This window comes from Entelurus aequoreus, linkage group LG22 (assembly GCF_033978785.1).
Source record: "Entelurus aequoreus isolate RoL-2023_Sb linkage group LG22, RoL_Eaeq_v1.1, whole genome shotgun sequence".
Classification (NCBI taxonomy): Eukaryota; Metazoa; Chordata; class Actinopteri; order Syngnathiformes; family Syngnathidae; genus Entelurus; species Entelurus aequoreus.
Genome location: NC_084752.1, coordinates 30,968,155 through 30,995,654, shown reverse-complemented (window position 1 = coordinate 30,995,654; position 27,500 = coordinate 30,968,155). Strand labels below are relative to the sequence as shown.

Here is a 27,500-nt window from a genome sequence, read left to right as displayed (position 1 = left end):
CAGCAGCAACAACCTCAGCAAAGTCAAGACCAGGAGTCCTACCACTCACTGTCCCCTAGATCATCCGCAACCACTGCTCTGCACAGTGTAGACGAGGTGGGTGTGACATCTATTTACTGTACTGAATTCTTGCTTTATTGACAACAGATGTCATTATGATATATTTAGGAGTATCAAATTATCACGTTAATCACAATTATTAATAGCTTTTATTCAGCGTGTTGTTTTTAAAATGTAATTTTTAATCTCTAACGTGACTGACTTTGTATGTCTACAAGTGACCTCGCCTTCTTCTTGCATTTGACTGAGAGTGATAACACTATGCGGCATAAAGATAGTATGTTGCCACTGTGAAAAAGATGTCTCACTTGGCGGTTTTAGAGGGGAACTGCACATTTTTGAGGGATTTTGCCTATCATTCACCATCCTTATGTGAGACAAGAACACACGTTTTGATATTTTTATGCATTCTAACTGGTAATTAAACACTAGCAAAAGTCAGCTAACAATGGAGCTAATAGGAGTTGCTTCCTTCTGCCTTTAAAGCGCTCTAAAAACATCCAAACCCCTCCATTAACGTTTTATATACACACTGTAAGTGTATATGTAATGTACCGTGTCACACATTCACACACTGACTTATATTACACCATAATAACATGTAATATTTACGTACTTTGCTCATATATAGCATACGGCGGCGTATTAAGTTTGCAGTTGCACAATGCATTACAAAATGTACTTTTCCCTATAACAACAACACTACTTGTCATGGCAGACCTCACAAGAGCCAACGACGACTACTTAAGGACAAATGATCATCCAGAACTTTGTTTTTTTTAGCCTGTTTACCGGAAGATGAGCTACAGTTTACAATCTGTCTGAGTAACTAAGATATTCAGTTGTGCCTACAAGCTGTGCTCTCAGTACAAAGTGATCGTTTTATACTCGGAGCCTCATACAAGACGTAAGTGTTATCATGGTGTGTTCAAGGAACGTTGATCAGAGTAGGACGCCACAACACCTGCCAGAAATGATAAATAATAATAGATTGTATTTCTTACACACATTTAAATTAACCATATAGTATTACAGTACAAACCAATATTTTAAACAATAAAAGCTTAGCCATTAAAACTATAATATAAAAACGTTAAAAAAAATACTAAAACACTATCAGTGAAGCAAAGGAAACCCGAAAACATGCAAAGTAGTGTTTAGCAACAGTTTGTTTTATTTAAAAAAAAACCTCAAAAAGATTTCAGCGTTTGTATGAGTGCTTTTTGAGCACATTCAACAAAACCACGATCCTATTAACCGTGATAATTTTGGTCATGGTAACAGTGGTATGTCATTTTCATATTGTTGCATCTCTATCATAGTGTTATGGTCATGTGACAATCGGGACGGTGGAAGGATTTGCTTTATTTTGTTATCAATCAATCAAGCTTTATTGCAGACTCCAACATCCAAGTAGACAAATAATCACATACAATACATAAAACAAAAAAAATACAGTATAAAAAGCATTTTCACATATTATTAAAACAGTGCTTGTGCATATTCAGCAACAAACATCTAATAAATAAAAGCAGCAATAAAAAAAAAAACATACAGTACAGGCCAAAAGTTTGGACACACCTTCTCATTCAATGCCTTTTTTTTTTATTTTCATGACTATTTACATTGTAGATTGTCACTGAAGGCATCAAAACTATGAATGAACACGTGGAGTTATGTACAGTACTTATCAAAAAAAGATGAAATAACTGAAAACATGTTTTATATTCTAGTTCCTTCAAAATAGCCACCCTTTGCTCCGATTACTGCTTTGCACACTCCTGGCATTCTCTCGATGAGCTTCAAGAGGTAGTCACCTGAAATGGTTTTCACTTCACAGGTGTGCCTTATCGGGGTTGATTAGTGGAATTTCTTGCTTTATCATTGAGGTTGGCACCATCAGTTGTGTTGTGAATGAGAAGGTGTGTCCAAACTGTTGGCCTGTACTGTATATACTTTAATAATGCGTCTACACATTCTATAAAAAGCACATATACCAGTGTTTCCATATATGCGATTGGTACTTAACAGAACTACACCTAGGATTGGTTATCCGATATTATCGGTCGATAAATACTTTAAAATAATATCGGAAATGATCGGTATCGTTTTTTTATTATCGGTATCGGCTTTTAAAAATGTATTTCTTATTTTTTTATTAAATCAACATAAAAAACACAAGATACACTTACAATTACCGTAAATTCCGGACTATAAGCCGCACCTGACTATAAGCCGCACCAGCTAAATTTAGGGGAAAATACAGATTGCTCCATATATAAGCCGCACCCGACTATAAGCCGCAGGGTTTTGATGTGTAATTAGCGTAGTATTTAGGGGTTCCTGCTACCACGGAGGGGATTGTCGGGACAGAGATGACTGTTTGGGAACGCGAAGCGTCCCATTTATTAACAATAAATCTTTCAATCATTCAATCAAACTTTCACATCTTTAACATGGCGAACAGCATTCGTGCAGAGTACAAATAATACAACGGTGCAAAGTAATACAAAGTGCTCGCCTGTACGTTATCAAAATAACCAGCCTACCGGTATATGAAAAGTCAGTCTTTAATCATTGTGTCATCGTCTTCCTCCTGCGTACTAAAACCACCGAAATCCTCTTCGTCGGTGTCGGAGAAGAACAGGCCGTAAATAAGCCGCACCGTTGTATAAGCCGCAGGGACCAGAACGAGGGGAAAAAGTAGCGGCTTATAGTCCGGAAATTACGGTAGTGCACCAACCCAAAAAACCTCCCTCCCCCATTTACACTCATTCACACAAAAGGGTTGTTTCCTTCTGTTATTAATATTCTTGTTCCTACTTTATATATCAATATATATCAATACAGTCTGCAGGGAAACAGTCCGTAAGCACACATGATTGTGCATGCTGCTGGTCCACTAATAGTACTAACCTTTAACAGTTAATTTTACTCATTTTCATTAATTACTAGTTTCTATGTAACTGTTTTATATTGCTTTACTTTATTTTTTATTCAAGAAAATTTTTTAATTTATTTATCTAATTTTATTTAATAATTTTTTTTTTAAAAAGGACCTTATCTTCACCATACCTGGTTGTCCAAATTAGGCATAATAATGTGTTAATTCCACGACTGTATATATCGGTATCGGTTGATATCGGTATCGGTAATTAAGAGTTGGACAATATCGGAATATCCGATATCGGCAAAAAAGCCATTATCGGACATCCCTAGTTATCTGTATAATAAAGTAAAGTTAAAGTACCACTGATTGTCACACACACACACTAGGTGTGGTGAAATTACCCTCGGCATTTGACCCATCCCCTTGTTCCAAGCCCTTGGAGGTGAGGGGAGCAGTGAGCAGCAGCGGTGGCCGCGCTCTGGAATCATTTTGGTGATTTAACCCCAAATTCCAACCCTTGATGATGAGTGCCAAGCATGGAGGTAATGGGTCCCATTTTTATAGTCTTTGGTATGTATAATAAGATCATTCTCGGACCCCTGCAGTCTACATATGAACTTAAACATCAGTTTTCTCAGGGTAGAGTGGAAGGTGTTTATCCCTAAATCACAAAACCGCTTGCTGGCACTACTACCCTGGGCTTTCCAAGCAGGATTCTGAGACAGTCATTATGCAACCTGGAGTTTGCGCAAGCTCTCTTTTTTTAACCTCACCCAGAGGTGCCACTGTGCTGTTAATGTTTAGCTATCTGCATATTACATTCATTCTCCTTTGTCTGCTTTTACATCTGGGTCTCCATTTTCCATCTTCTGTCTTGTGTACAGTATGAACCCAGAGGTCCTGGTCGGCCCCTCTATCAACGTCGCATTTCCTCCAGCTACCCAGACGACCCCTCCCCTGCCAATGCCCACAACGCCTTGTCCCAGCAGCCCCAGGAACACCCCCATCCGCACATGCAGCCGCAGCACCCGCATGCTCCCTATGGTTACCCCTCACATGAGGTCTGGCCCAGTAACGGCGGTGGTCCCGGTCAGTTCCAGAACATTCCGTGTAACGGAGGGGGGACCCTCGCTCATCATCGAGAGCTTTTAGGTAGGTACAAGCCAGAGGTGTACAGTATTGTTGTCGTCTTGAGTTCCGTATTTTCCGGACTATAAACCGCTACTTTTTTCCCCAAGCTTTGAACCCTGATACTTATACGAAGGTGTGGCTAATTTATGGATTTTTCTTCGCTAACGGCCATAATGTTTCGTATACAACAAACTTACACAGACTGAAAAAGTGTGTTATTGTTTTTGCTATGGCCGAATCTACTAATTGTAGAAAGTCTACAATATTTCCTTCTAATTCATGCCTTGAACCGGAAGTACAAGTGCCATTCCGTCTATTAGTCATCAGTAGCGTTTCTACCCTTATGGATTCCTCATTTTACCTCCAAGCAATGTTTGTATGTTTTATAATATAACTAAAACAATTATTTCTTAAAAAATAGTAGCGTTTTCATGCATATTTGTGCACGCTATCATTATGTAATCAAGCTAGCGTCATTAGTCTTAGACTTACACTTAGACAAACTTCATTGATCCACAAGGGAAATTGTTCCACACAGTAGGTCAGTTACAAAGGACGGAAAGGGTAAGGATGGAAAGGATAATGCATGTATAAAGTACACTAAAAATGTACCATAGTATCAATATAACAAATATGTAATAGTTACACACACACACACACACACACTATATATAGTGTGTGTGTGTGTACTGATATATAACACATCCCAATTACCAAGTACAATATTACAGTATATGTAACAGCTTCAGCAAAAAAAAGGGCAGCATAAAATAGAGAGTAGATCCAGCAGAAAATTATAAACAAAGAGAGGTAGCTAACATAGAAGCAGTCAGGTAATGGACATATATCATCTATTGCTGTATGGTGAGTGATTAGCTAATATGCTAACACATTTACAAGTGTCTGTGTTAGTATTATTAACTGTAAATGGCATTGTTTTTGTATTGTATGTTTCACAAATTCCTCAGTAAATTCACCAAAACGTTAAAGTGCCGTTATTGAATCGGTTTAACTAATTGGAGAGCTAGCTTCCGCAGCTAGTGGGTCCATGACAATTACTTCTGTTTTGTTTGATCAGCCGTTTTACTGCCGTGTTACAGGCACCGTTTGGAAACAATTAAAGTATATGAATAAACATGTGTAAAATCTAATTTCACAATTTATGTATCTGCGGCTTGAAGTACGGTGCGGCTCATATAGGGAAAAACGCTTTGGGTTTATATACCCTTGCACTCTATAGTCCGGAAAATACGGTAATGGTGTTGCTCAAAGTGTCTTATTGTTTCTGTTCTTAATTTTCCCCTTGTGATCAACAGCTTCCAAGGCCTTGCGTCAGATAGAAGAGCAGGTTAAGGTGGAATCCACAGCAACACAGCAGCCACACCCACATGCGCTCAGCTCTCTTCAGAACCCTGGACAGTTCCCTCCCCTCATGCCCAATAATAACAAGCAGCAGCCACAGCAGGCTGCCACAGAGCCCGTTCAAGCAGCCCCGAATTTAAACAAAGCCCCCACCATGTCCTATGCCAGTGCCCTACGTGCCCCGCCCAAAACTCGAGCCATTCGCCCTGAGCAGGCCAAAAAGAACAGCGACCCACTCTCGCTCCTGCAGGAGCTCAGTATAGGAAGTTCAGATGGTAGCAATGGCTATTATTCCTACTTCAAATGAGTGTCATCCCTACCACGTATTATTTACATCTTAAAATATACTACAAATACCAAAAAAAAAAAAAAGGAAAATCCTTCTAAAAAAAAAAAAAAAAAAAATAGTGCAAAGTTTCTATCAGTAGGTTTGTTTTCTGCGTTTTGTTCTATTTTAACCTTTTTATTTGTAACCGTTATCTCCTGTTTCACATATCTGTGAAGAAAAAAAGTATATATAATGAATGCATTACTGGTATATATACATAGTCATTATGTATATATGAACATATATACTTATATTATCTACACTTGTATATGTACGTAATGCTTAAAAAAAAGTTATTAAAAAAATATAAAGAGAAATTCTGTTGGCCACTTAGCTTCCCTGCATTTTTACCTCCAAGATTGAAGTCGGTTTTGATGGTTACTAAACAATCGTGTTGGCTTTTCTGTCAAGAGCGTTTTCCTCACTTAAGTGGACTTCAAAGTCTGGCTTTTCATACGGCCCCAGTTGTTGTAATGGCCCTAAGCTAAGTGGTCAGCTGACACAAAATCTACATGGAGAAGTGTATAGAAGTAGTTTCCTTTTAATCTGTACATATAAAGAAAATAAATGACTGAATTGTATGCCACAGACAATTCCTTTTAAGTTATTGTAGACCATCACGTTTTTAACAAGTTGGACACGCTGGACAGCCCATTTCGCCCTAATCGGATTGCCTGAAACATTATTCGTTCGTGTAAGAAATGTTCATTATTAGCTCCTTTTAGATACCCCAGTTATTTTTAATCATCAGCTAAAAAAAAGATAATGTGCAAATGTTTTTTACCCAACCATTGTCATTGTTTTCTGTATTAATAGTACCCACAAAGGTGCCCTCCTGGTGGCCACTTTTTAATCTGTATTTTATCTGATTCTACAGTTTTATCCGGACTTAACGAGCCATTCAGGGAGGTAGTCAGAATGACTTCTAAAGGGGATATGACATGTGCAATGGGCAGCAGGACAAGGAGGTGCGGGGCTTTTGGATGGTTTGTGAAAGTGAGCAGAGGGGTGACGGTGTGGCGTTCGAGGCCACTTTGAAACACTGCCAGACAAATACTTAGTTTTGATTTGGAGGAGACCAGACAAGCCCTGGGAATTTGCGAAGTGAAACGTTTGTGGCTTTAATCGAAGATCTAGCGGGCGAGATGTGTGGTTACTGCTCCTGGTTGTTGTTTTCCCGACGAGACAATCTGCTGACAATGTGAATATGATATCCTTGAGCTTTTAGAACATCTGCATTCGTACAAAATGAATAGTAATGCATTCATTTGTTTTAGTATGTTTGAATTGGTTCATAAATAGTCAATCTCAACTTTTTTTTTTCCATTTGGTTCTTTTCTCCCCCTTCCTTTTTGCTTGTCTTTGCAGCTAAATGACTTTTCTATAAATGGTCTACAGTGAGAGGATGTTCATATGACCCCATTCGTTGAGGTTTACCAGACACATGAAACGTGACAAATTGGGGGGAAGGTTTGCACTATATACTTTAGCCACCAGATAGCAGTAGAGTGTCGAATATCTTAAAATTCCGACTTTGACCACAGCGTCAGTTACTATGTCGTGTGGCGCTTTCCATCATTTTCAGCAGACTGCATTGAAGATCCTCCCAAGAATGGGGTCATATGAATCCCTTCCTTGCTGTACATATGAAGAAGAAAAAAAGATACTATCTTTTTAGGTTTGAAGGAGCACTCCTGTGGTACTTTAATGTCCCTTGCCTGTCTGGCCCAAACTAGTGACATCATCCCACTGTGCCATGATTTTCACACAGCAGTACAACTTCTAAAAATGTGAAAAAGTGACCTGCTTAACCCGTGGTTTCAGTTACATTGTAATTTAGAGGTCCAGATTTTTTATTTTTTTTATTTTTTGCCACTGAGCAGTATAGCGCTGATTAACATACTATGTAAATATGCATTTTTTTTAGGTATTTACAAACCCTGAATTTAGGGAGCGCTTCATTTTTTTGTAGATGCCGTTCAAACAAAGAGGTTTGTCCTTTTAATGCAAATTCACACAAAAAAATGGAGTCTGGATATAGACGTCAAACTCAAAAGTTTTTGCTGGCATACGGCTGATACAACAAGATCTTGTTGGTTGCACAACTTCTTTTTTTCCCCACTGTACAATACTTTTGTGCCACATTACAGCTATAATAATACAATCAACATGAATATTATTTCTTTTTATTGCATGAACTTTTTTTTTTTTTTTCAAGCCCTGTTTTTATTTTATACCAATTTTGGGTGGGAAAAAAACGGACTTTTATTCAACTCTCTTACACATTCAAAATCTTTCGGTGTATTTGTTGTGTATGATGTGACATTATAAACCAGCTATTCTATTTTTTACTAAACATGTCATGCGAAATGTAACGGTCATGTATGTTTGTGTGTTTATCCAAGCATGGCTCAGCTGAGGTTGCTCCCTTTAGTGTGTCTGATGAAGCCTCGTGAACGCTCGCTGGCTAAAACTTGTGCAATACTAATATTTCACTGCTTCTCCAGCTCCACTTTATTTGAACTCTTAAGACGGAAGACATTGAGCCAAAGACTATTAAAGAGATGGGTATATTTTGTTCTGTTTTTATTTTGCCGATTCCCCCACTTCTTTTTCAATTTTTTTAATTTTAGGTTGACTGATGACTTTTGCTTGGCCACCCTTTTTGTCGGGACAACATTTGGTTGCCTTTTGAAGAACACAATGCGAGCGAGTTGTGAGTGACACACGAGGGGAGCAACAATTGGCCCCGCCGGTAGAGATCAGTGTGTCCATCCATTTCTGTCATCCCCTTACTCTCCTGTGTTCTTCCCTGCAGTAAGTCTGTACTGGCACACCTGTTAGCCCCGCCCATCTGCCCCAGCCAGCCCCACTGGCTCCTCCCATGTGGGTACCAAGTACTGAATAGTTCTGTTTCACTCTTCTCCATTTCAATTGATGGTGGTTATAATAAAGGATTTAGGCTGTGTTTTAAAGGTTATTTTATTTGCTATTCGTTTATTAAAGTGTTTTTATTGAAACTTGTTTGATTTTATTTTTAAATGTAAAATACTCTGGATTACTGAAAATATCCTCAGCAATCCAAAGAAGTTCATTAGGTCTTCAACAAATGATGTAATTGTTTATTCTTATAGCCAGACCTGTTTATTTCCGTACCTGACGGAGTTTGTCACGTGATGTCAACCTATTAGTGTTTTTTATTGAAACGTGTTCCTTTTTTTTTTTTTTTTTAATCTAAAATATTCTAAATAAAATAATCGAAAATATCCTCACTAATCCAAAAACGTTCGTAAGGTCTTCAACAAATTATGTATTTTTTTTATTTCCCTACCTCACGGAGAGGTTGTCACGTGATGTCAACCTATTAGTGTTATTATTGAAACTTGTTTGATTTTATTTTTAAATGTAAAATACTCTAAATTAATAAAATAATCAAAAATATCCTCACTAAGCCAAAGAGGTTCATTAGGTCTTCAACAAATTGTGCAATTTGTTAATCTTATAGCCAGACCTGTTTATTTCCGAACCTGACGGACAGGTTGTCACGTGATGTCAACCATTAGTGTTTTTATTGAAACTTCTTTGAATTTATTTTTTATCTAAAATACTCTAAATGATACAATCTAAAATATCGTCAGTTATTTAATCATTTTACCTACTTTTAACTAACTAGCTAATTAATAAAACCCTGGCTACAAGCCCCAGAATGCATTGCGTTCGGGGGGGGCGCGCTGTCACGAACCTGTCCCATGTTCCCCCACTGATTAATGTATTTTCTTTTAAGCCCGAGAAGCAGACAAGTGTGTATTTTAAACTGCTACCTACTTAAACTATTACCTACGTAAACGAGCTAGCTAATAAACAAAACCCGTTAAGTAACTAGCTAATTAATAAAACCCTGGATACAAGTTCCAGAATGCATTGCGACGAAGCTGTCCCATGTTCCAACACTGATTAATGTCTTTTCCTTTAAGCCCGAGAAGCAGACAAGTTTTTATTTTAAACTGCTACCTACTTAAACTTTTACCTACTTAAACTAGCTGGCTAATAAAAAAAACCGGGTACTACAATTCCCAGAATGCATAGCGTTCGTTGGGACCGCCGTCAAGAAGCTGACCCATGTTCCTCCACAGTTTCACTCCTAAGCGTTCGTCTCAACTTCTACGGTAATTTTATGACACTTAAAAAACAACTCATGTTACAATGTTCAATTGTTCCCTAAATAGTGTATTTCTAAAACGTTAGCTGGAAATTCACGTCTGCTAACCAGCTCGCACCTGGTTGTATCAGAAGTTGTATCATGCTGGACCTTCAGAAGGCCTTTGACACCGTTAACCATGCTATACTGTTGGATAAGCTCAGAGCAATCGGATTTAACAAAACCTCATGGAGCTGGATGCAATATTACTTGGAGGGGAGGGAGCAGGTGGTAGAGGTGAACGGCACCGTGTCCCCCCACCCCCCACCCTCGGTGAGCTGTGGAGTCCCCCAAGGCAGTATATTGGGACCTTTACTGTTCCTAATATACATAAACGACTTGTCATCGGCATGCGACTGTGAATTGTTTTTGTTTGCGGATGACTCTGCCCTGCTGGTATCAGACAAGGACAAGTCACAGGTGGAGAAAATCCTCAGTGCTGAGCTCTGTAGAACTTGCACCTGGCTCGCTGACAACAAGCTATCCATACACTTGGGTAAAACGGAATCCATCCTGTTTGGGTCCCACATCAACCTTAAGAAAGTCAATGACTTCACTATAAAAGTGGGTGACATTGTTATCACCAGGAAAGATGAGGTCACCTACCTAGGTTCCATTCTAGAGGCTAACCTTTCCTGTGATAAAATGGCAACCAAGGTAATCAAAAAGGTTAACCAACGAACGAGATTTCTCTACAGAATCTCCTCTCTGGTCAACAAAAGCACCATGAGGATTCTGGCGGGAACTCTCGTTCAACCCTTTTTCGATTACGCATGCGCAGTATGTGGAATTAAATTATGGAATGGATTAAGCAAAGCAATCAAACAATGTACTAATATGATCAATTATTTATGCTTACATGTGGAAATAATAATAGTAAATAAAATAATAATAAAAAAAGGTAAATAAAGCATAAAATAGTCTAAAAAATTAATTAAATAAAAAACAGTATATAAAATATATACATCAGCAAATAACAAAAATATAGATCAAGAAAAAGGATCCTTAATATGTGCAGCAATTTTTCCCACTCATATCACCTCATTTTATATTTTTTTCTACAATTAACTATGCCAAAAAACACATAATAGACATACCTTTTTTTTTTAATGGAAACAAAAACAACAGGGCGTCACACACAGCTAGTCCACAGTAAACAGGATCTCGAGCTCCACTAAAGAACAAAGAAAGAAATAATACACACTCATTAATTGCAAAGAACGGCTGTTTCCACTCCGTTAACGTTACGTTGTTGACTAACGAAGTAACGTTAGCGACCTGGGCCTAAACAACACTGACAATAAAGTAATACGCTTTCGTTTCAAGCAGTTGGAAATATGTGGAATATCGTAGCATGTAACCTACACACATTCACAGCGTCTAACAAAAGATAGCCTAAGTTTGAACTTTTGAAACGTTCATTTACTACGTTACTCACCGGCTTCACGCGGGAAACTTTCAAATTCTGGAGTCGGGGTCCCCCGGAACACAAAACACAGATAAAAGACAATTTTACAATAGCACGGCCAAAAAATGACCGTCGTTGTGTGGGTTTTTTGACGAATAACACTCTTTTCCACTTTTCTTCGCTCGGGCCTCACCTACCGCATGCAGCCATTTAAAATTTTCTGGATACGTGACGTCAGACGCACGTCTCCATGCAAAGCATTCTGGGAGGCGGCGCTGGAAATAAAATAGCCTTTTTTTACAGAATATAAAGTTTTACTGCTAGTCCTAATATCAAACAACGTCATTACAATCATACATAAATGATGATGGAAACACAAAGGCCGATCTTTACTGTGAATGTAGCAATAAATCTATACTTACGTTCGTGTTCCAGCAAAGAAAGTCCAGAAATGATGATCTTGGCTCATGCGCGTACACGCTAGTAGGCGCGTCCACGTCTGCGGGTGCAGACATTGGTCGGCTCAGCGCGCGTAGGCGGAGCCTATAACTCTAGGCGGCGCGCGCCAGTTTAGTTTGTCGCGTCCGCGTATGCGAATCAGACACGAGTCCACTCAGGATCAGCTGTCTGACCGTACAATTTTCAGAGGCGGAGCTGTATCCTCTAGGCGGAGCCAAAACGAATGTGACAGTAACGCGGGTTGGGCGACTTGAAGGCGGATCCGTATAGCAGTCTTCTGCTGTGTGGGGCACCTCCTGGTACCCTAGCACCTCCAAAACCCTCAAATCTAAACTCCAAACATCCCAGAACAAGCTAGTCAGGTTACTTCTAGACCTCCACCCCAGATCCCACCTCACTCCTACCCACTTCTCCAAAGTGGGCTGGCTCAAGGTGGAGGACAGAGTTAAACAACTTGCACTGAGCCTAGTCTATAAAATCCGCTACACCTCCCTGATACCGAAGTACATGTCAAACTACTTCCTTAACGTAAATGACCGCCATAACCACAACACCAGGGGGAGCTCCACTAACCACGTTAAACCCAGATTCCGAACTAACAAAGGTCTTAACTCATTCTCTTTCTATGCCACATCAATGTGGAATGCGCTCCCAACAGGTATAAAAGAAAGGGCATCTCTATCCTCCTTCAAAACCGCAATAAAAGTTCACCTCCAGGCAGCTACAACCCTAAACTAACACCTTCCCCGGATTGCTAATAATCAAATGTAAACAATCAAATGCAGATACTTTTTCTTATGCCTTCTGATCTCTCTCTCTCTCTCTCTCCCTCTCTCTCTCTCTCTCTCTCTCTCTCTCTATGTCCACTACTTGCTGTCCATATCCTAGCCCCCTCCCCCTCCACACCCCTGATTGTAAATAATGTAAATAATTCAATGTGATTATCTTGTGACTCAATATCAAATCAATATTTCCGCCGTCACTTCAACAGCTAACATCAGCAGGTCTGGCTCTTAGGCCCTGTTTACACTAAGCCGGATAAGGTTATCCAGGGTAAATCCCACCTAACCTTATCCGTGTCCACACACACACACACACACACACACACATTGCCACCGTTTAAGACCCCCTCCCCCATCCGTCCGCCGGCGCAATGCGACCTAGTACGCATGCGCGTACAGTATTGCTTTGTGTGCAAGTTCTTAAATTAAATTGAACTTACCTGAACTTATCTTTACCATGAATTGATTAACGTGGAGCCCGACTTAAACAAATTGAAAAACGTATTCAGGTGTTACCATTTAGTGGTCAATTGTACGGAATATGTACTGTACTGTGCAATCTACTGATAAAAGTCTCGATCAATCAATCAATGAACAATATCCAGTGTTGTGGTATTTCAATGAACTGGAATCCAGTGTGCTGTGGGGCCCTATTGTAGTGAATCACACCTGAGCCATCATAAATTAATCAAATCTTTATTAGACACGTAAACAATGTGATAAAGAACATTTTATATCAATCAAACTAGGGATATAGATATCTGGTCAGGACACTCCTCACTCTTTTGCCTTCACCTTCATTGTCCATTTGTTTTTGGTGACTTTATATACTCTGGACCTAGACGTTGAGTCCGCGACATACATGGCGGACAATAACTGATACAGTCTGATCCAATCGCTGTTTTCCCTCAAAGGCCAGGTAATACAAAGCACACGCTATCTTTTTTATCACATCCACGGGAAACCGCATTCTCGTTGTCTCTCCTTCGACAAATGGACAAAGTTTTTCGGTAAGTAGAATCACAGCTGACCTGGACATTCGAAAGTTGTCTTGCCGTCTGAGAAGTGTTGTATCCCAAATAGCTGCAATCGCTTTCTCTTAAAGGCCTACTGAAATGAAATTTTCTTATTTAAACGGGGATAGCAGATCCATTCTATGTGTCATACTTGATCATTTCGCGATATTGCCATACTTTTGCTGAAAGGATTTCGTAGAGAACATCGACGATAAAGTTCGCAACTTTTGGTCGCTGATAAAAAAATCCTTGCCTGTACCGGAAGTAGCGTGACGTCGCAGGTTGAAAGGCTCCTCACATTTCCCCATTGTTTGCACCAGCAGCGAGAGCGATTCGGACCGAGAAAGCGACGATTACCCCATTAATTTGAGCGAGGATGAAAGATTCATGGATGAGGAACGTGAGAGTGAAGGACTAGAGTGCAGTGCAGGACGTATCTTTTTTCGCTCTGACCTTAACTTAGGTACAAGCTGGCTCATTGGATTCCACACTTTCTCCTTTTTCTAGTGTGGATCACAGATTTGTATTTTAAACCACCTCGGATACTATATCCTCTTGAAAATGAGAGTCGAGAACGCGAAATGGACATTCACAGTGACTTTTATCTCCACGACAATACATCGGCGAAGCACTTTAGCTACGGAGCTAACGTGATAGCATCGTGCTTAAATGCAGATAGAAACAAAAGAAATAAGCCCCTGACTGGAAGGATAGACAGAAGATCAACAATACTACCAAACTTTGGACCTGTAACTACACGGTTAATGCTGTACCGCCTGGCGAAGCCTAGCAATGCTGTTGCTAACAACGCCATTGAAGCTAACTTAGCTACGGGACCTCGATAGAGCTATGCTAAAAACATTAGCTCTTCACCTACGCCAGCCCTCATCTGCTCATCAACACCCGTGCTCACCTGCGTTCCAGCGATCGACGGCGCAACGAAGGATTTCACCCGATCATCGATGCGGTCGGCGGCTACGTCAGATAGCGCGTCTGCTATCCAAGTCAAAGTCCTCCTGGTTGTGTTGCTGCAGCCAGCCGCTAATACACCGATCCCACCTACAGCTTTCTTCTTTGCAGTCTCCATCGTTAATCAAACAAATTGCAAAAGATTCACCAACACAGATGTCCAGAATACTGTGGAATTTTGCGATGAAAACAGAGCTGTTTGTATTGGGATACAATGTGTCCCAATACTTCCGCTTCAACCATTCACGTCACGCGCAAATGTCATCATACCTAGACGTTTTCAACCGGAAGTTTCCCGGGAAATTTAAAATTGCACTTCATAAGTTAACCCCGCCGTATTGGCATGTGTTGCAATGTTAAGATTTCATCATTGATATATAAACTATCAGACTGCGTTGTCGGTAGTAGTGGGTTTCAGTAGGCCTTTAAGGTATTCATGTGTGATTTCCACAAGCGTCTGTACAGACGGAAGGAGAAACACGGGCATGTCTGGATGACTCGCCTCCATATTTCCAGTGGTTAGCTCCGAGTTACGAAACCGCTTTATTATGAAGCTGGCTGTGGCGCGTTCTTTCTGACGTCACTTCCTCTTCGAACTCAGTTTGTAAACGATCAATGAGTCCATACAAAGCTAAGAGCCGGAGATTCAAGAAATAGACGGCGCACTTACCCGTGTAAAAAATTGTCCTAGGAGGGGGACCTTAAACGATAGTTTAGTGTGGCTGAAGCGGGGCTTAGGCTAAATAATTATTCGTTTAAGGGGTTATTCGGCTTAGTGTTGACATAGCCTTATTCACTGACATTCCCAAAGTAAATACGTAAGAGTTATTTCAGCTGTCACACATTATACATAACTTGTTATCTAATGTACCCATTTCAAACAACTGTGAGGGTGTACAATACTATCTATTCAAGATGTTAAATTGACTCAGCTTATTTTTCAATCATCTAAAGCAGGGGTGTCAAACTCATTTTAGCTCGTGGAGGAAAATCTGTGCAAACGCGGGCCGTACTATTAAAATCATGGCATTAAAACTAAAAAATAAAGACAACTCCCGATTGTTTTCTTTGTCTTACTTTTGGCCAAAAATAGAACAAACACGTTCTGAGAATATTACAATAAAAATATAGAAAAAATACCGGCAGCGGTTAAGTTTAGATCCGTGAAGAAAAGAAGGAAGTGAATGATTTTTTATAACTGATACATTTTCATATGCATGCAATTATATATTTTTTTGATTATTTTTTTAAAATGAATTAAGTAAAGTTTATGCCAACCTTTTTCCAAAACACAATATAGAATGTGAGATATAACAGGAAAATGCATACATTTATCATTTGTTTACTAAACGGTTACAAAAAAAGTGGGACCCCTAAAATTTACCGTGGGACCCGATTTTTATGACTATGGGGTCCCTGGAACCCCATTTTGAAAATTCTTAGCACCAACACTGATGGGGTATTGGTGCGTGCAAAACAGCAGCAGGCGGCTGTGGCCTGCGGGCCGGTTCTAATGCTAATCAAATATCATCCCGGGGGCCATAGATCATTCATTTGCGGGCCGGATCTGGCTTGCGGGCCGACTTTGACAGCATGATCTAACGGATGCAAATATCATGCTATAACATGTCTTTTTCTAAAATGTTTAAATCATTCATCCATTTCCAAACACATGCATTATTTGCATTCCTAGTATGATGTTCATTAATTATTACGTAAAACCGTTTAACTATTTATTTTTTTAATTGTATCAGTTTGTGGCTATTATAAGGCATATTTCAGGAGATATGCATTTTTACAGCATGTTTTATCGAGATTTATTAATGTTTAAAAAATGACTTCCTGGTATATTGTATTAATTAACAAATTTTTATTTACTATTTATTCAAGATGTTAAATTGACTCATCTTATTTTTAATACATCTAAAGCAGGGGTGCCCATTACGTCGATCGCGAGCTACCGATCGATGGCGGAGGGTGTGTCAGTCGCTCACCAGCCAGGGATTAAAAAATAGACCTAAAAATGAGCGACCATCAATCTTCACCAAAATGTCACTTTCTTCACTTGATTGACATTCACGCCACCCGAGGGTCTTGTGAGATGACGCTGGCTGCTGCCAGCTCATTATTAAGAAAAAATGACTGACAGGAAGGCGAGAAACACTTTTTTTTATTTCAACAGACTCTCGCGCTGTACCTGCTGTCAAAACTCTAAAGACCGACTGCACAGTTTCTATCTTCACAATAAAAGCGCTGCTCCATCCTGCCTGCGCTAACAAAATAAGAGTCTCAAAAAGCTGGCGTGCACAAGCTAGCAAGCTACGGAGTTTGCCGCCAATGTATTTCTTGTAAAGTGTATAAAAAGGAGTATGCAAGCTGGACAAATAAGATGCCAAAAACCAACCACTTTCATGTGGTATTGGACAGAAAGGAGGACTTTTTTTTTTGAAAATGTGGACGTTATCATCACTAGTGTCTGATTCCAATCAATGCAAGTCATCAGAATCAGGTAATACACCAACTTATATTCTTGTCTTTATGAAAGAAAGGAATCTATATGTGTTAAACATGCTTGTATTATCATTAAACACATTTAACTTGTTAACAAAAACGTCTCTTTCATAAATAAATAAATATAAATGATGTATATGAATGAGGTAGATCCCCTCGACTTGGTCAATTAAAAAGTAGCTCGCCTGCAGAAAAAGTGTGGGCACCCCTGATCTAAAGAATGCAAATATCATGCTATGACATGTCTTTTTTTAAAAAATGTTTAAATCATTCATCCATTTCCAAACACATGCATTATTTGCATTCCTAGTATGATGTTCATTTATTATTCCGTAAAACCGTTTAACTATTTATTTTTTAATTGTGTCCGTTTGTGGCTATTTAAGGCATATATCAGAGGATATGCATTTTTACAGCATGTTTTATCGAGATTTATTAATGTTAAAAAAATGTCTTCTGGGTATATTATATTGATCAACTAATTTTTATTTATAGGGCTTTGTGGGAAAATAGAGGGGCTCCCTCTATTGCCCCATTGTTAGAAATAGGCTTGTTGGGATTTTGCTAAGGTTTATTAAAAAGCATAATACAAGAAAAACGTATGCGTTCTTGCCTTACATAAGGATTGTGAATGAAAGGCAAAATTGAAAAAAAAGTTCATATCCCTTTTTTAATAATTTTACCACATCCTGTGAACGTGTTGATGTTGTGGCGAAAGTGAGTAAATTATTACATGCAGGGAAATTGGAAATTTCCAGTCATGTTTTCCTCCCTGGGACAAACCGGCGATGTGTGAACGCCCCACTACCAAACACCAAGGCAATTTTCCCAAACATTTATTTTTCATTAAAAAGTCACACACACAGAATATAGGGCATTCTAAAGTCAAATCACATGCTTTATTTGAAAGAAAATACAAAACACTATTACTTTAATCCAGGCAAAGCCACCAAAAAAGTATACAAAAAAATCAACAGCCTACATTTCTAACTGTTGTGGCTGTCGCTGACCAATAAAAAGAATGCATTGCCAAACTTGATAACCGTAGAAACAAAAACTCACTAAATTAAAGGACAATCTAACACACAGCTGTAGCTTAAAGAGGACCTATGATTAATTCAATCTTAGTCGTGAAAGTGTCAAATCATAAGGTTCATGCATTTTGACGTGAGTTTGCACACAGTTTTAGATGCCTCTTTTCGAGCAGTTTTTTGCAATTGGCTGCGTGGTTATGTCACCGTGAGGCGAAACCACTTATTTTCGACATTAAAGGCCTGATTTACTAAGATCCAATGCAGCTGAGATAGACTCCAGCACCCCCGCGACCCCGGATGGGACAAGCGGTAGAAAATGGATGGATGGATGTATGGAAACACCACGTGGTCAACAGTGATTTACAAAGACTGCAATTTAAAAGTGGTTCAGACCGCCTTATTTAAATGAGGATTTTGCTTGTACTATACGGGGCATCACCACAGAGACACTTTTATTTCTTGCACATTCAAGGATACATCTACCACTTTTTATGGCCTTTTTAGAAGCAGTCCTGCAGAAACGTTTTCTTATTAATCAATGGGAGAGTGTGCAGATGTACCTAATGATGTGACCGGTTGAATGTACAAGTGAAACTCACAATTAGAACATCATGTAAAAGTCCATTGAATTCAGTAATTGAACTTCAAATGCGAAACTAATATGTAATAAAAACTCATTACATACAAGTAAAATATGTCAAGCTTTTATTTGTTATAATTTTGGTGATCATGGTTTACAGTTTAAAAAAAAAAAAATTCTGAAATTTTAAATTTGAGGTTTTTATAAGCTGTAATTCATAATCATCAAAACTATTTCAAAAGAAGTCTTGAAATATTTTGAGTTGCATGTTATGAGCCTATGTCTTGTATTAGTTTAATCTTGTAAATATAATTGCTGGTATAAACAAACCTCTGCACGTTATTCTAATTTTTTGAGTTTCGCCTAGAAAGTTTATGAAGTTTTCTTTTGATCATGTCTGGGGAAAAATAGCTGTGACAATTTCAAGATATACATTTAAATAGTGTACATTTTCAAAAGATTTATGCAAAACTTACACCAAAGCATATCCGACACATTGAATATAGACCAAAAGGAAGTGTTTTAGAAGTAGATTGAAATCATAATAGGTCACCATGAATTTAAGAAGATACAGCATGTGTATTAATCAATCAATAACAATTTGCTTAAAACACCAAGCTGCTATATTAATTTACCCCATAAATAGATATGTCATTGTTGTTAAAAATTTACAATAACAAATCTTAACACTTAATAATCAAGCCCATTTTCATCTTGGTTTCTGTAATACTGTATTATTGATTTTCAAGCAATTGAGTATTTATTTGTGTAATCCAAACAAAAAGAAAATGAAAAGAGGAATAGTCCTGTAAATATGTACAAGATATCATACATAAGGCCGCAGACTGCATGCACTTTGACACTGGCATATCATCAAACCTGGCCGCGGTCACAAGATCATAGTTTGTTGATATGAGTAGTTTGGGGAAGAGACAAAACTTCACGTGACTGCATTCACTCCATTAGGTATCAGGTATTCAATACCAACACTGTATCAAAACGTTTGTCTTTTTAACTCAACTTTTTTTTGGAGTGACAGTCAGAATGTGTTTGTTATTGTGGATGGTGTAGAACTGCACTGCAACCTGAGCAAAGAATAGATTCCAATCCAGGCTTTGCCTTTATATCTCATATAGCATTTCCTAAGCTGTGCAGGTGTACCTAGTATTGTACCCAGTGCGTTTACAATTGCAATATATATCCAGCCTGTTTCCTTGTGAACGAGGGTGCATATCCATCATCAACAGGTTTAAGAGATGACATCTCACTTTTTATTTACTGTCAATATTTCAGAAACGTATACAAAAGACCTACATTCAAGTTGTTTAATGGTTGAGAGGTAAATTTCCCATCATAGCCATGGTCCTTCCAAGCCACCCCCTCTCTCTTTGGCCAGCTCTTCATACTGAATCCTTCCTCTCTTCACTCCACTTGCTCGGGCTCAGCGTCCATGCAAGTCTCCCATGGGTTCCTGGGCATTTGTGGCATGGAGAGGATGAGGAGGGCGATGCCGGTGAGAAAGAGAAGGATGAAACCGACGCAGGCACAAGCGAAGGACCAGCTGTAGTAGTACTGGATCCAGATGGTGTCCTCGCTCTCGATCATGCGTTTGACCGACTGACGCATCACTTCCAAGGAGATGAACGAACACAGACCTGCGAGCGGGATGCCAATGAGTCAACCTCTGGTTTAGCGGAGATGGACTGTTTTACCTCCCTGAACATACCTGAAAATGCAAAGAACATTCCAGCAGGTTTGAGAAGGTATAGTCGTCCTTTGCCTTTGCCGGTGCACGAGCCAATCAAACACAGGCATCCCAAGATCATGAAGGCCAAACTGAAGATGGAGATGGCTGCAGCAGAGATGTTGTACTCTGGAACAAGAAATCAATGTTTTAGTTAATGTAACTAAAAGGAACAACAACCAGGGATTCTACGCCCCCACAGTTGAACATGTTTTAGTTTGTACAAGGACTGCACGCAACGTTGATGTTATGGCAACCCATGCATTGTCTTGGTAAGTTTGCATCCTGAGGAGGAACCAAATGATCTAACATGGGTCTTTATGGGCAGTTTATTGTTCTGCTCTGTTTTATTTATGTGAGCTCTTAAATATTCTGTGCCCCAGCAGAGCTCCGCGGTCTGCCAACCAACAACTACTGGAGGTTTTTCCATCCAAATACAGTCAGTGGGGCATACCTCTCAAATTACGGACTATCAGACTTAGATTTGTTTAAGACAAAACTTAACAGTCATTTATTCCACATTTGGCACTTTATAGCTTATGATTCTCTGACTCTTTGTCTAGCACGTTGCTTTAGCTACAGCAGATATAAGGGGCTTTATGAGTACATTTGGAATGTAATTTATTAAGAGTGTCCCACAGAACACAAAGCATCAGCAATCCGTGTGAGAACTCAGTTTAGAAAGCATCAAAAGCTCTTTTTCTTTGGCTTGTTTGCAACATTGATTCCAAAAGTCATTGGATGTTCTCATTCATCCAGGTCATTGTATTGTCAGGGCATTCAATCCATCGCAACTGGACTGTTTGGTTTGTCTAGGAAGACATTTCGCCCCTCATCCAAGTAGACTTCATCAGTTCATGCTCATAGACTTAGATTGGTCAGATCTAGTCAAGTAGCTGATGCCAAAACCCCAACAATTTATACTCCAACACAAGAAGACAGGTGTGCCTGGGCAAGGGTGTTTCCGCCATTTTGTAGTGAAAAATACAACTGTTGAGTTGCAAAAGAGCAACCCTACTGTCAATGCCAACGGCCGTAATTAAAGTGGAATTTACCCTCGTTAGCATTTAAGTATTGTGTGGCAAAACGATCACTGTGGAACGACTACTAGATGCACACAATCTGACGGATTTTTAAGTTTTTTACAAATCAGTCAGGTTGACGCCGAGGTTTAAGATTTGTTGCAAATAAAATATTTTGTTTTCTACTTCTTAAAATCAACTGGCAGAGGAAGTTACTGCTTATTGTTGCTGCTTAAAAACTAGTGTTGGGTTAGTTACTGAAAACCAGTAACTAGTTACAGTTAGTAATTACTTTATTTCAAAAGTAACTCAGTTACTTACACCAAAAAGTAACGCGTTACTGTAAAAAGTAACTATTTAGTTCCTTTTTTTCTTTTTCTTTTGTTTTTAAAAGCTCCCATTAATGCCGTTTTAGCCTTCATTTCAGTACTGTTATTGCACTGGAGAATAATACAATGTGTTGATCAACTTGACATGCATTTGCATCACTGAACTCTGCTAAGCAATGTGGTCTACATACAACACACAAAGACAAAGATATGTTTCAAAGGACCAATTTATTTCAGGCCAGAACAAATTGACAAAACTATTTTAAATACCTGCAACATAACATACGTAAGTAACAAACAGCATAATAATAACATAGCTGTAAACCTGGCTTCACCTAAGGAAGGCACACGAGACATACACAAAGCCTAACCAGGCAGCTTTGAATTGTTGTTTTGGGCAAGACACAACTAACATTTAACTAAAATGTTCTTTTCTTTGTGCTCGACAAAAAAAAGAAGTGAGAATATCTCCATGTTAAGACACTCGAGTGCGGCTCCGTTGTTAGTAAACACAGACACGCCCCCCCTCTCCACACCCACACCCACACCCAGACACACACAGAGCGCACCTTCGTCTTGTGACACAAGAACATTCAGAAGGATGACACTGCAGCGCTCCAATAAAACACACTCAGATCTTCTGTTTCGAGCCGATACTACATAAAAAATAACGTAAAATAACGCAGTAACGCATCATGTAGTAACGGTAACTGAGTTACTGAATACAAAAATAACGTTGATTACTAGTTACCGCCGAAACTAACGGCGTTACAGTAACGCGTTACTTTGTAGTCCCAACACTGTTAAAAATAGATACATGTAATAAATTATATAATGAGATTTTGGCTCTCAAAAAAGAAATGGCCAACACATATTTGCCAACCCTCCCGATTTTCCCGGGAGACTCCCGAATTTCAGTGCCCCTCCCGAAAATCTCCCGGGGCAAACATTCTCCCGAATTTCTCTCGATTTCCACCCAGACAACAATATCATGGGCGTGTCTTAAAGGCATTGCTTTTAGCGTCGTCTACAACCTGTCGTCACGTCCACGAACGAGGATGGACAATTTAACCCTAAACTCACTCCTTTCCTGCAAATTAAATTTCACAGATGCTGCCCATACCTATGCTCCTTCAAAGGCTGTGCTACTGGCTGCAAAGCATTGCACTTTCAAATACAACAATGAGTAGAAGAGTGTTACGTGTGTATATGTGTAAATAAATGAACCCTGAAATTCAAGTATTTCTTCTATTTATATATATGTATAATAAAATAAATATATATAAAGCTAGAATTTACTGAAAGTCAAGTATTTATTTGATTTATATATATATATATATATATTTATATATATATATATATATAAATTAAATATATATAAAAAATATATTTATATATATATAAAAAATATATTTATATATATATAAAAAATATATTTATATATATAGTCAGCTAGATATCACTGACATTCAAGTATTTCTTATATATATATATATATATATATATATATATATATATATATATATATATATATATATATATATATATATATATATATATAAATATATTTTATATATATATATAAATATATTTTTTATATATATATAAATATATTTTATATATATATATATATAAGAAATACTTGAATTTCAGTTGGGGAATTCTGTGGGGTTAAGGAGCATATTTATAGCTAGATATCACTGACATTCAAGTATTTCTTATATATATATATATATATATATATATATATATATAAATATATTTTTTATATATATATAAATATATTTTTTATATATATATAAATATATTTTATATATATATATATATATATATATATATATATATATAAGAAATACTTGAATGTCAGTGATATCTAGCTATAAATATGCTCCTTAACACCACAGAATTCAATTTGGACTCAATATTGAGGAGAGTCGTCTGTACACTGCACCCTTGCACAGTATCTCAGCACGCTCTGGCAAAAGATCGTACTCCTCCTTCTTTATTTGACTTTCTCTGACCACATGACCACAGCTTCCACTTCCAGAGGGAAGTGGGTCGTAAACAGCGTTGCCTTTAGTTACCGAACAGTTAAAAAAAAGAGGTCGTAAAATAGTTCAAAAAAAGGTTCGTAAAATAGTTCAAAAAGGAGGTTCAAGAAGAGGTCGCCTGGAGGGGAGTCTGGTCCTGCTTCCTCTCCGCTTTGAAGTCCTTGGGTTAGAACAATATCTTTCTGTTGATTACCATACATGAAAGAAAACAGAACACCTTCATTTTGCTTCCCCCCCTACACAGTGGAGTTTTACGAGCCTTACTCTTGGTAGGTTCCAAAGACAGCTTTTGCTTCTCACCGGGCCCTCAATGTAACACAAAGTTTTTGTGATAATTTAGAAACAATAATTCTAACAATAATATTAGCCAGAGGGGATCGACGTTTGTGATCGGCATTGAAAAGCTTTCATCGGCAATGGCGATCATGTACTTTTTTCATGAAAATGGGCCAATACTCATAGGTGGTCGATTGACCGGCACATTTCTAGTAAAGAACCATCAAAATGTACAGGTCAATGTTTTGTGTAGCATACAAAAGTTTACTGGGGACTCATTACAAGCTCTACAATAGTTAGGGAAAAAACTGCTTTAATAGGTAACAAAACATTAGAAAACTGCTCAGTGGCCTAGTGGTTAGAGTGTCCGCCCTGAGATCGGTATGTCGTGAGTTCAAACCCCGGCCGAGTCATACCAAAGACTAAAAATGTGACCCATTACCTCCCTGCTTAGCACTCAGCATCAAGGGTTGGAATTGGGGGTTAAATCAAGGGTGATGGGTCAAATGCAGAGAATAATTTCTTTACACCTAGTGTGTGTGACAATCATGGGTACTTTAACTTTAACTTTTTAAAACAATCCACTTGCAGCAGTATACCAGGTGGTATTGTTTCACATAGAGCACATGCAAGTGTTAAACTCAAGGCTCGGGGGCCAGATCTGGCCCACAACATCATTTCATCTGGCCCCCAAACACCTGGAAATGATGTGTCAATAAAGTACTTCATATTTTCTCACTAAATGTCTTTTTTTTTTTTTTTCATTTTGACAGAAAAAATATATGTACTACTTGAAATTGCATACATTTTAAACTTTAATAGTATCCATTTTTGCAACAAATATTGCAGTATATTATCATACTTTCAAAACATTTTTTGTCTAAATATAAATACTTAACTTTACAGCAAACTACCCATCAAATTAATACAAATGACTACACATTTTACGGTGTTCTTTAAAGCATATTACTGTAAATTGAAAAAAGCTACCATTTTTTTGCGTTAAAATTCTATTGACTGAGCTGCTATATTTTTACTGTAAAATCTTCTTTTTAACGGTGGAAAAACGATAGATTTGTTATACGGTAGAAAAACTGGCAGCTAAGTTGCCAGAATAAAAAAGGAACTTGTACTTTTTTTCCAATAACAATATAATGTTGTAAAAAAACAACGTAAATTTAATAGTAAAATTCTGGCTACTAAGCTGCCGTCTTTTTCCGTAAAACCCTCCACAAAAAACAGTGGTGCTGTTTTTCCAATTACTGTGAAATGTTGTAAAAAAAAAATAACAAAAAAAAGACGCTATATTTTACAGTAAAATTTTGTAAATGTAAAATTTTAGTGTAAAATTTACAGTCTACTTAAAACAATTTATATAATTAATCATGTAATCCAGAGGCAAATTCATACATTATTCACTGTTACAAAAAGTTTAAGTTAAAGTACCAATGATTGTCACACACACACTAGGTGTGGCGAAATTAATCTCTGCATTTGACCCATCACCCTTGTTCACCCCCTGGGAGGCGAGGGGAGCAGTGAGCAGCAGCGGTGGCCGCGCCTGGGAATAATTTTTGGTGATTTAACCCCCAATTCAAACCCTTGAGCAGCCCTCTGATGGCAGCCATAACTGTGATGTGGCCCTCAATGAAAACCAGTTTGACATCCCTGACATAGAGTATATCTAAACCCTTTAGCAAACTATATGTTGGTGTTGTTGAAATGTCCCAGTGTAGAGTTTCCATAATTGAGCACATTTAATGAGTTTTAATAGCTTAAGGCAAAATTAGACTTTCTCACCACCAATTGGTTTTATGTCCGGTGTATCACTGTTTTGGTTAAAACAGGATGTTTGCTGATTGGAACTTGGGATGGAATCTTTGTTTGTGTTTATAGTCATGAACAGCAGCTGGCTTGTTTTTTTCTTTTTCTCCCAGTGTGACTTTGGATGACTGGCAAGGTGTTTGATCTGCAGCCTGTTTGCATGAATCGTGCCGGAGGGAAAGCTCGTCCTTTGGGGAAGGAAAGAGTCTTCATCTTCATCTTCAGGTACCCTCATCACTATGCTTGTAGCTTGTGGGCTAAAACTCAAAGTTTCTCCACACTTTGAAGAATCAACATTTTCATCTATCAATTTATTTTCTATATTGCATGTCCTCATTAGTCACAGGTGAGCTGGAGCCTTTCCCTGCTGATAAACAACCATTCACACCCACCACCCCACCTAAGGACAGTTTATAGTCTACAAATAAACTAACATGAATGTTTTTGGACCCTCATATTCACCTGGAGGCATTTTTTGGTTCCAAAAGCTTGCAGAATTGCATGTCAAACCATTTACATAACAGTGTAATCATAAAATGACGTGCTAACCAACACTCCAATGGTGTTTCAGTTATCTATAATTACATCATACAATTACATCAATTAAACAATAAATAGGAGTCTGAATGGTAGTTAGTCTACAGTATGCCCGCTGTTTGACTAATGACCAATTCAGGGTGTAGCTCGGCTCTCGCCTGAAGTCTGAAATCACCTGGGATAGGCTCCAGCTCATCTACGGCCCTAAAGAGGACCAACGGTATACAAAACTGACCTTATATTTAAGTCTATAAATGTATACATTCAAACCAACATGTTTGCGAACCACAGGAAATAGAAAATACATAGAGGATGGATGAATAATACATAATCTTGCATTTGCGGTGGGCAAATACATGAGGATTGTTTGCAGGGCCATGTTTTGAATCATGTATCATTTTCTTTTGACTTCACAATTGTATACCACTTTGTGTTGTGGGTGTGTACATAAAATACATATATATATATATATATATATATATATATATATATATATATATATATATATATATATATATATATATATATATATATATATATATATATATATATATATATATATATATATATATATATATATATATATATATATATATATTTATTTATGTGTATATATGTATATACACTACCGTTCAAAAGTTTGGGGTCCCCCAAACAATTTTGTGGAATAGCCTTCATTTCTAAGAACAAGAATAGACTCTCTAGTTTCAGATGAAAGTTCTCTTTTTCTGGCCATTTTGAGCGTTTAATTGACCCCACAAATGTGATGCTCCAGAAACTCAATCTGCTCAAAGAAAGGTCCGTTTTGTAGCTTCTGTAACGAGCTAAACTGTTTTCAGATGTGTGAACATGATTGCACAAGGGTTTTCTAATCATCAATTAGCCTTCTGAGCCAATGAGCAAACACATTGTACCATTAGAACACTGGAGTGATAGTTGCTGGAAATGGGCCTCTATACACCTATGTAGATATTGCACCAAAAACCAGA

The 27,500-nt window shown here is 38.1% G+C and overlaps 2 protein-coding genes and 1 long non-coding RNA gene across 5 annotated transcripts in view; 2 read left to right on the top strand and 1 right to left on the bottom strand.

The window, feature by feature from the left end:
* helz (helicase with zinc finger) overlaps positions 1–8,791 on the top strand; it is a 116,437-nt gene extending 107,646 nt beyond the window's left edge. For all 3 annotated transcript variants that reach the window (XM_062032874.1, XM_062032876.1, XM_062032875.1), the window contains exons 31-33: positions 1–96; positions 3,835–4,102; positions 5,398–8,791. The exon at positions 1–96 is cut by the window's left edge and continues 601 nt beyond it. In XM_062032874.1, coding sequence (XP_061888858.1) covers positions 1–96; positions 3,835–4,102; positions 5,398–5,750 — 717 coding nt within the window. In that variant the 3' untranslated portion in view covers positions 5,751–8,791. The remainder of the gene's footprint in view (positions 97–3,834; positions 4,103–5,397) is intronic.
* An 841-nt stretch (positions 8,792–9,632) lies between these two features.
* Positions 9,633–27,500, top strand: part of LOC133639237 (uncharacterized) — a 46,412-nt gene continuing 28,544 nt past the window's right edge. The window contains exons 1-3 of the long non-coding RNA XR_009823755.1: positions 9,633–9,761; positions 9,849–9,937; positions 26,088–26,199. This is a non-coding gene — a long non-coding RNA (uncharacterized LOC133639237). The remainder of the gene's footprint in view (positions 9,762–9,848; positions 9,938–26,087; positions 26,200–27,500) is intronic.
* The window catches only part of LOC133639236 (voltage-dependent calcium channel gamma-1 subunit-like), a 51,409-nt gene continuing 41,739 nt past the window's right edge, over positions 17,831–27,500 (bottom strand). The window contains exons 3-4 of the mRNA XM_062032409.1: positions 20,455–20,601; positions 17,831–20,383 (exon numbers count right to left, since the gene is read on the bottom strand). Coding sequence (XP_061888393.1) covers positions 20,151–20,383; positions 20,455–20,601 — 380 coding nt within the window. The 3' untranslated portion in view covers positions 17,831–20,150. The remainder of the gene's footprint in view (positions 20,384–20,454; positions 20,602–27,500) is intronic.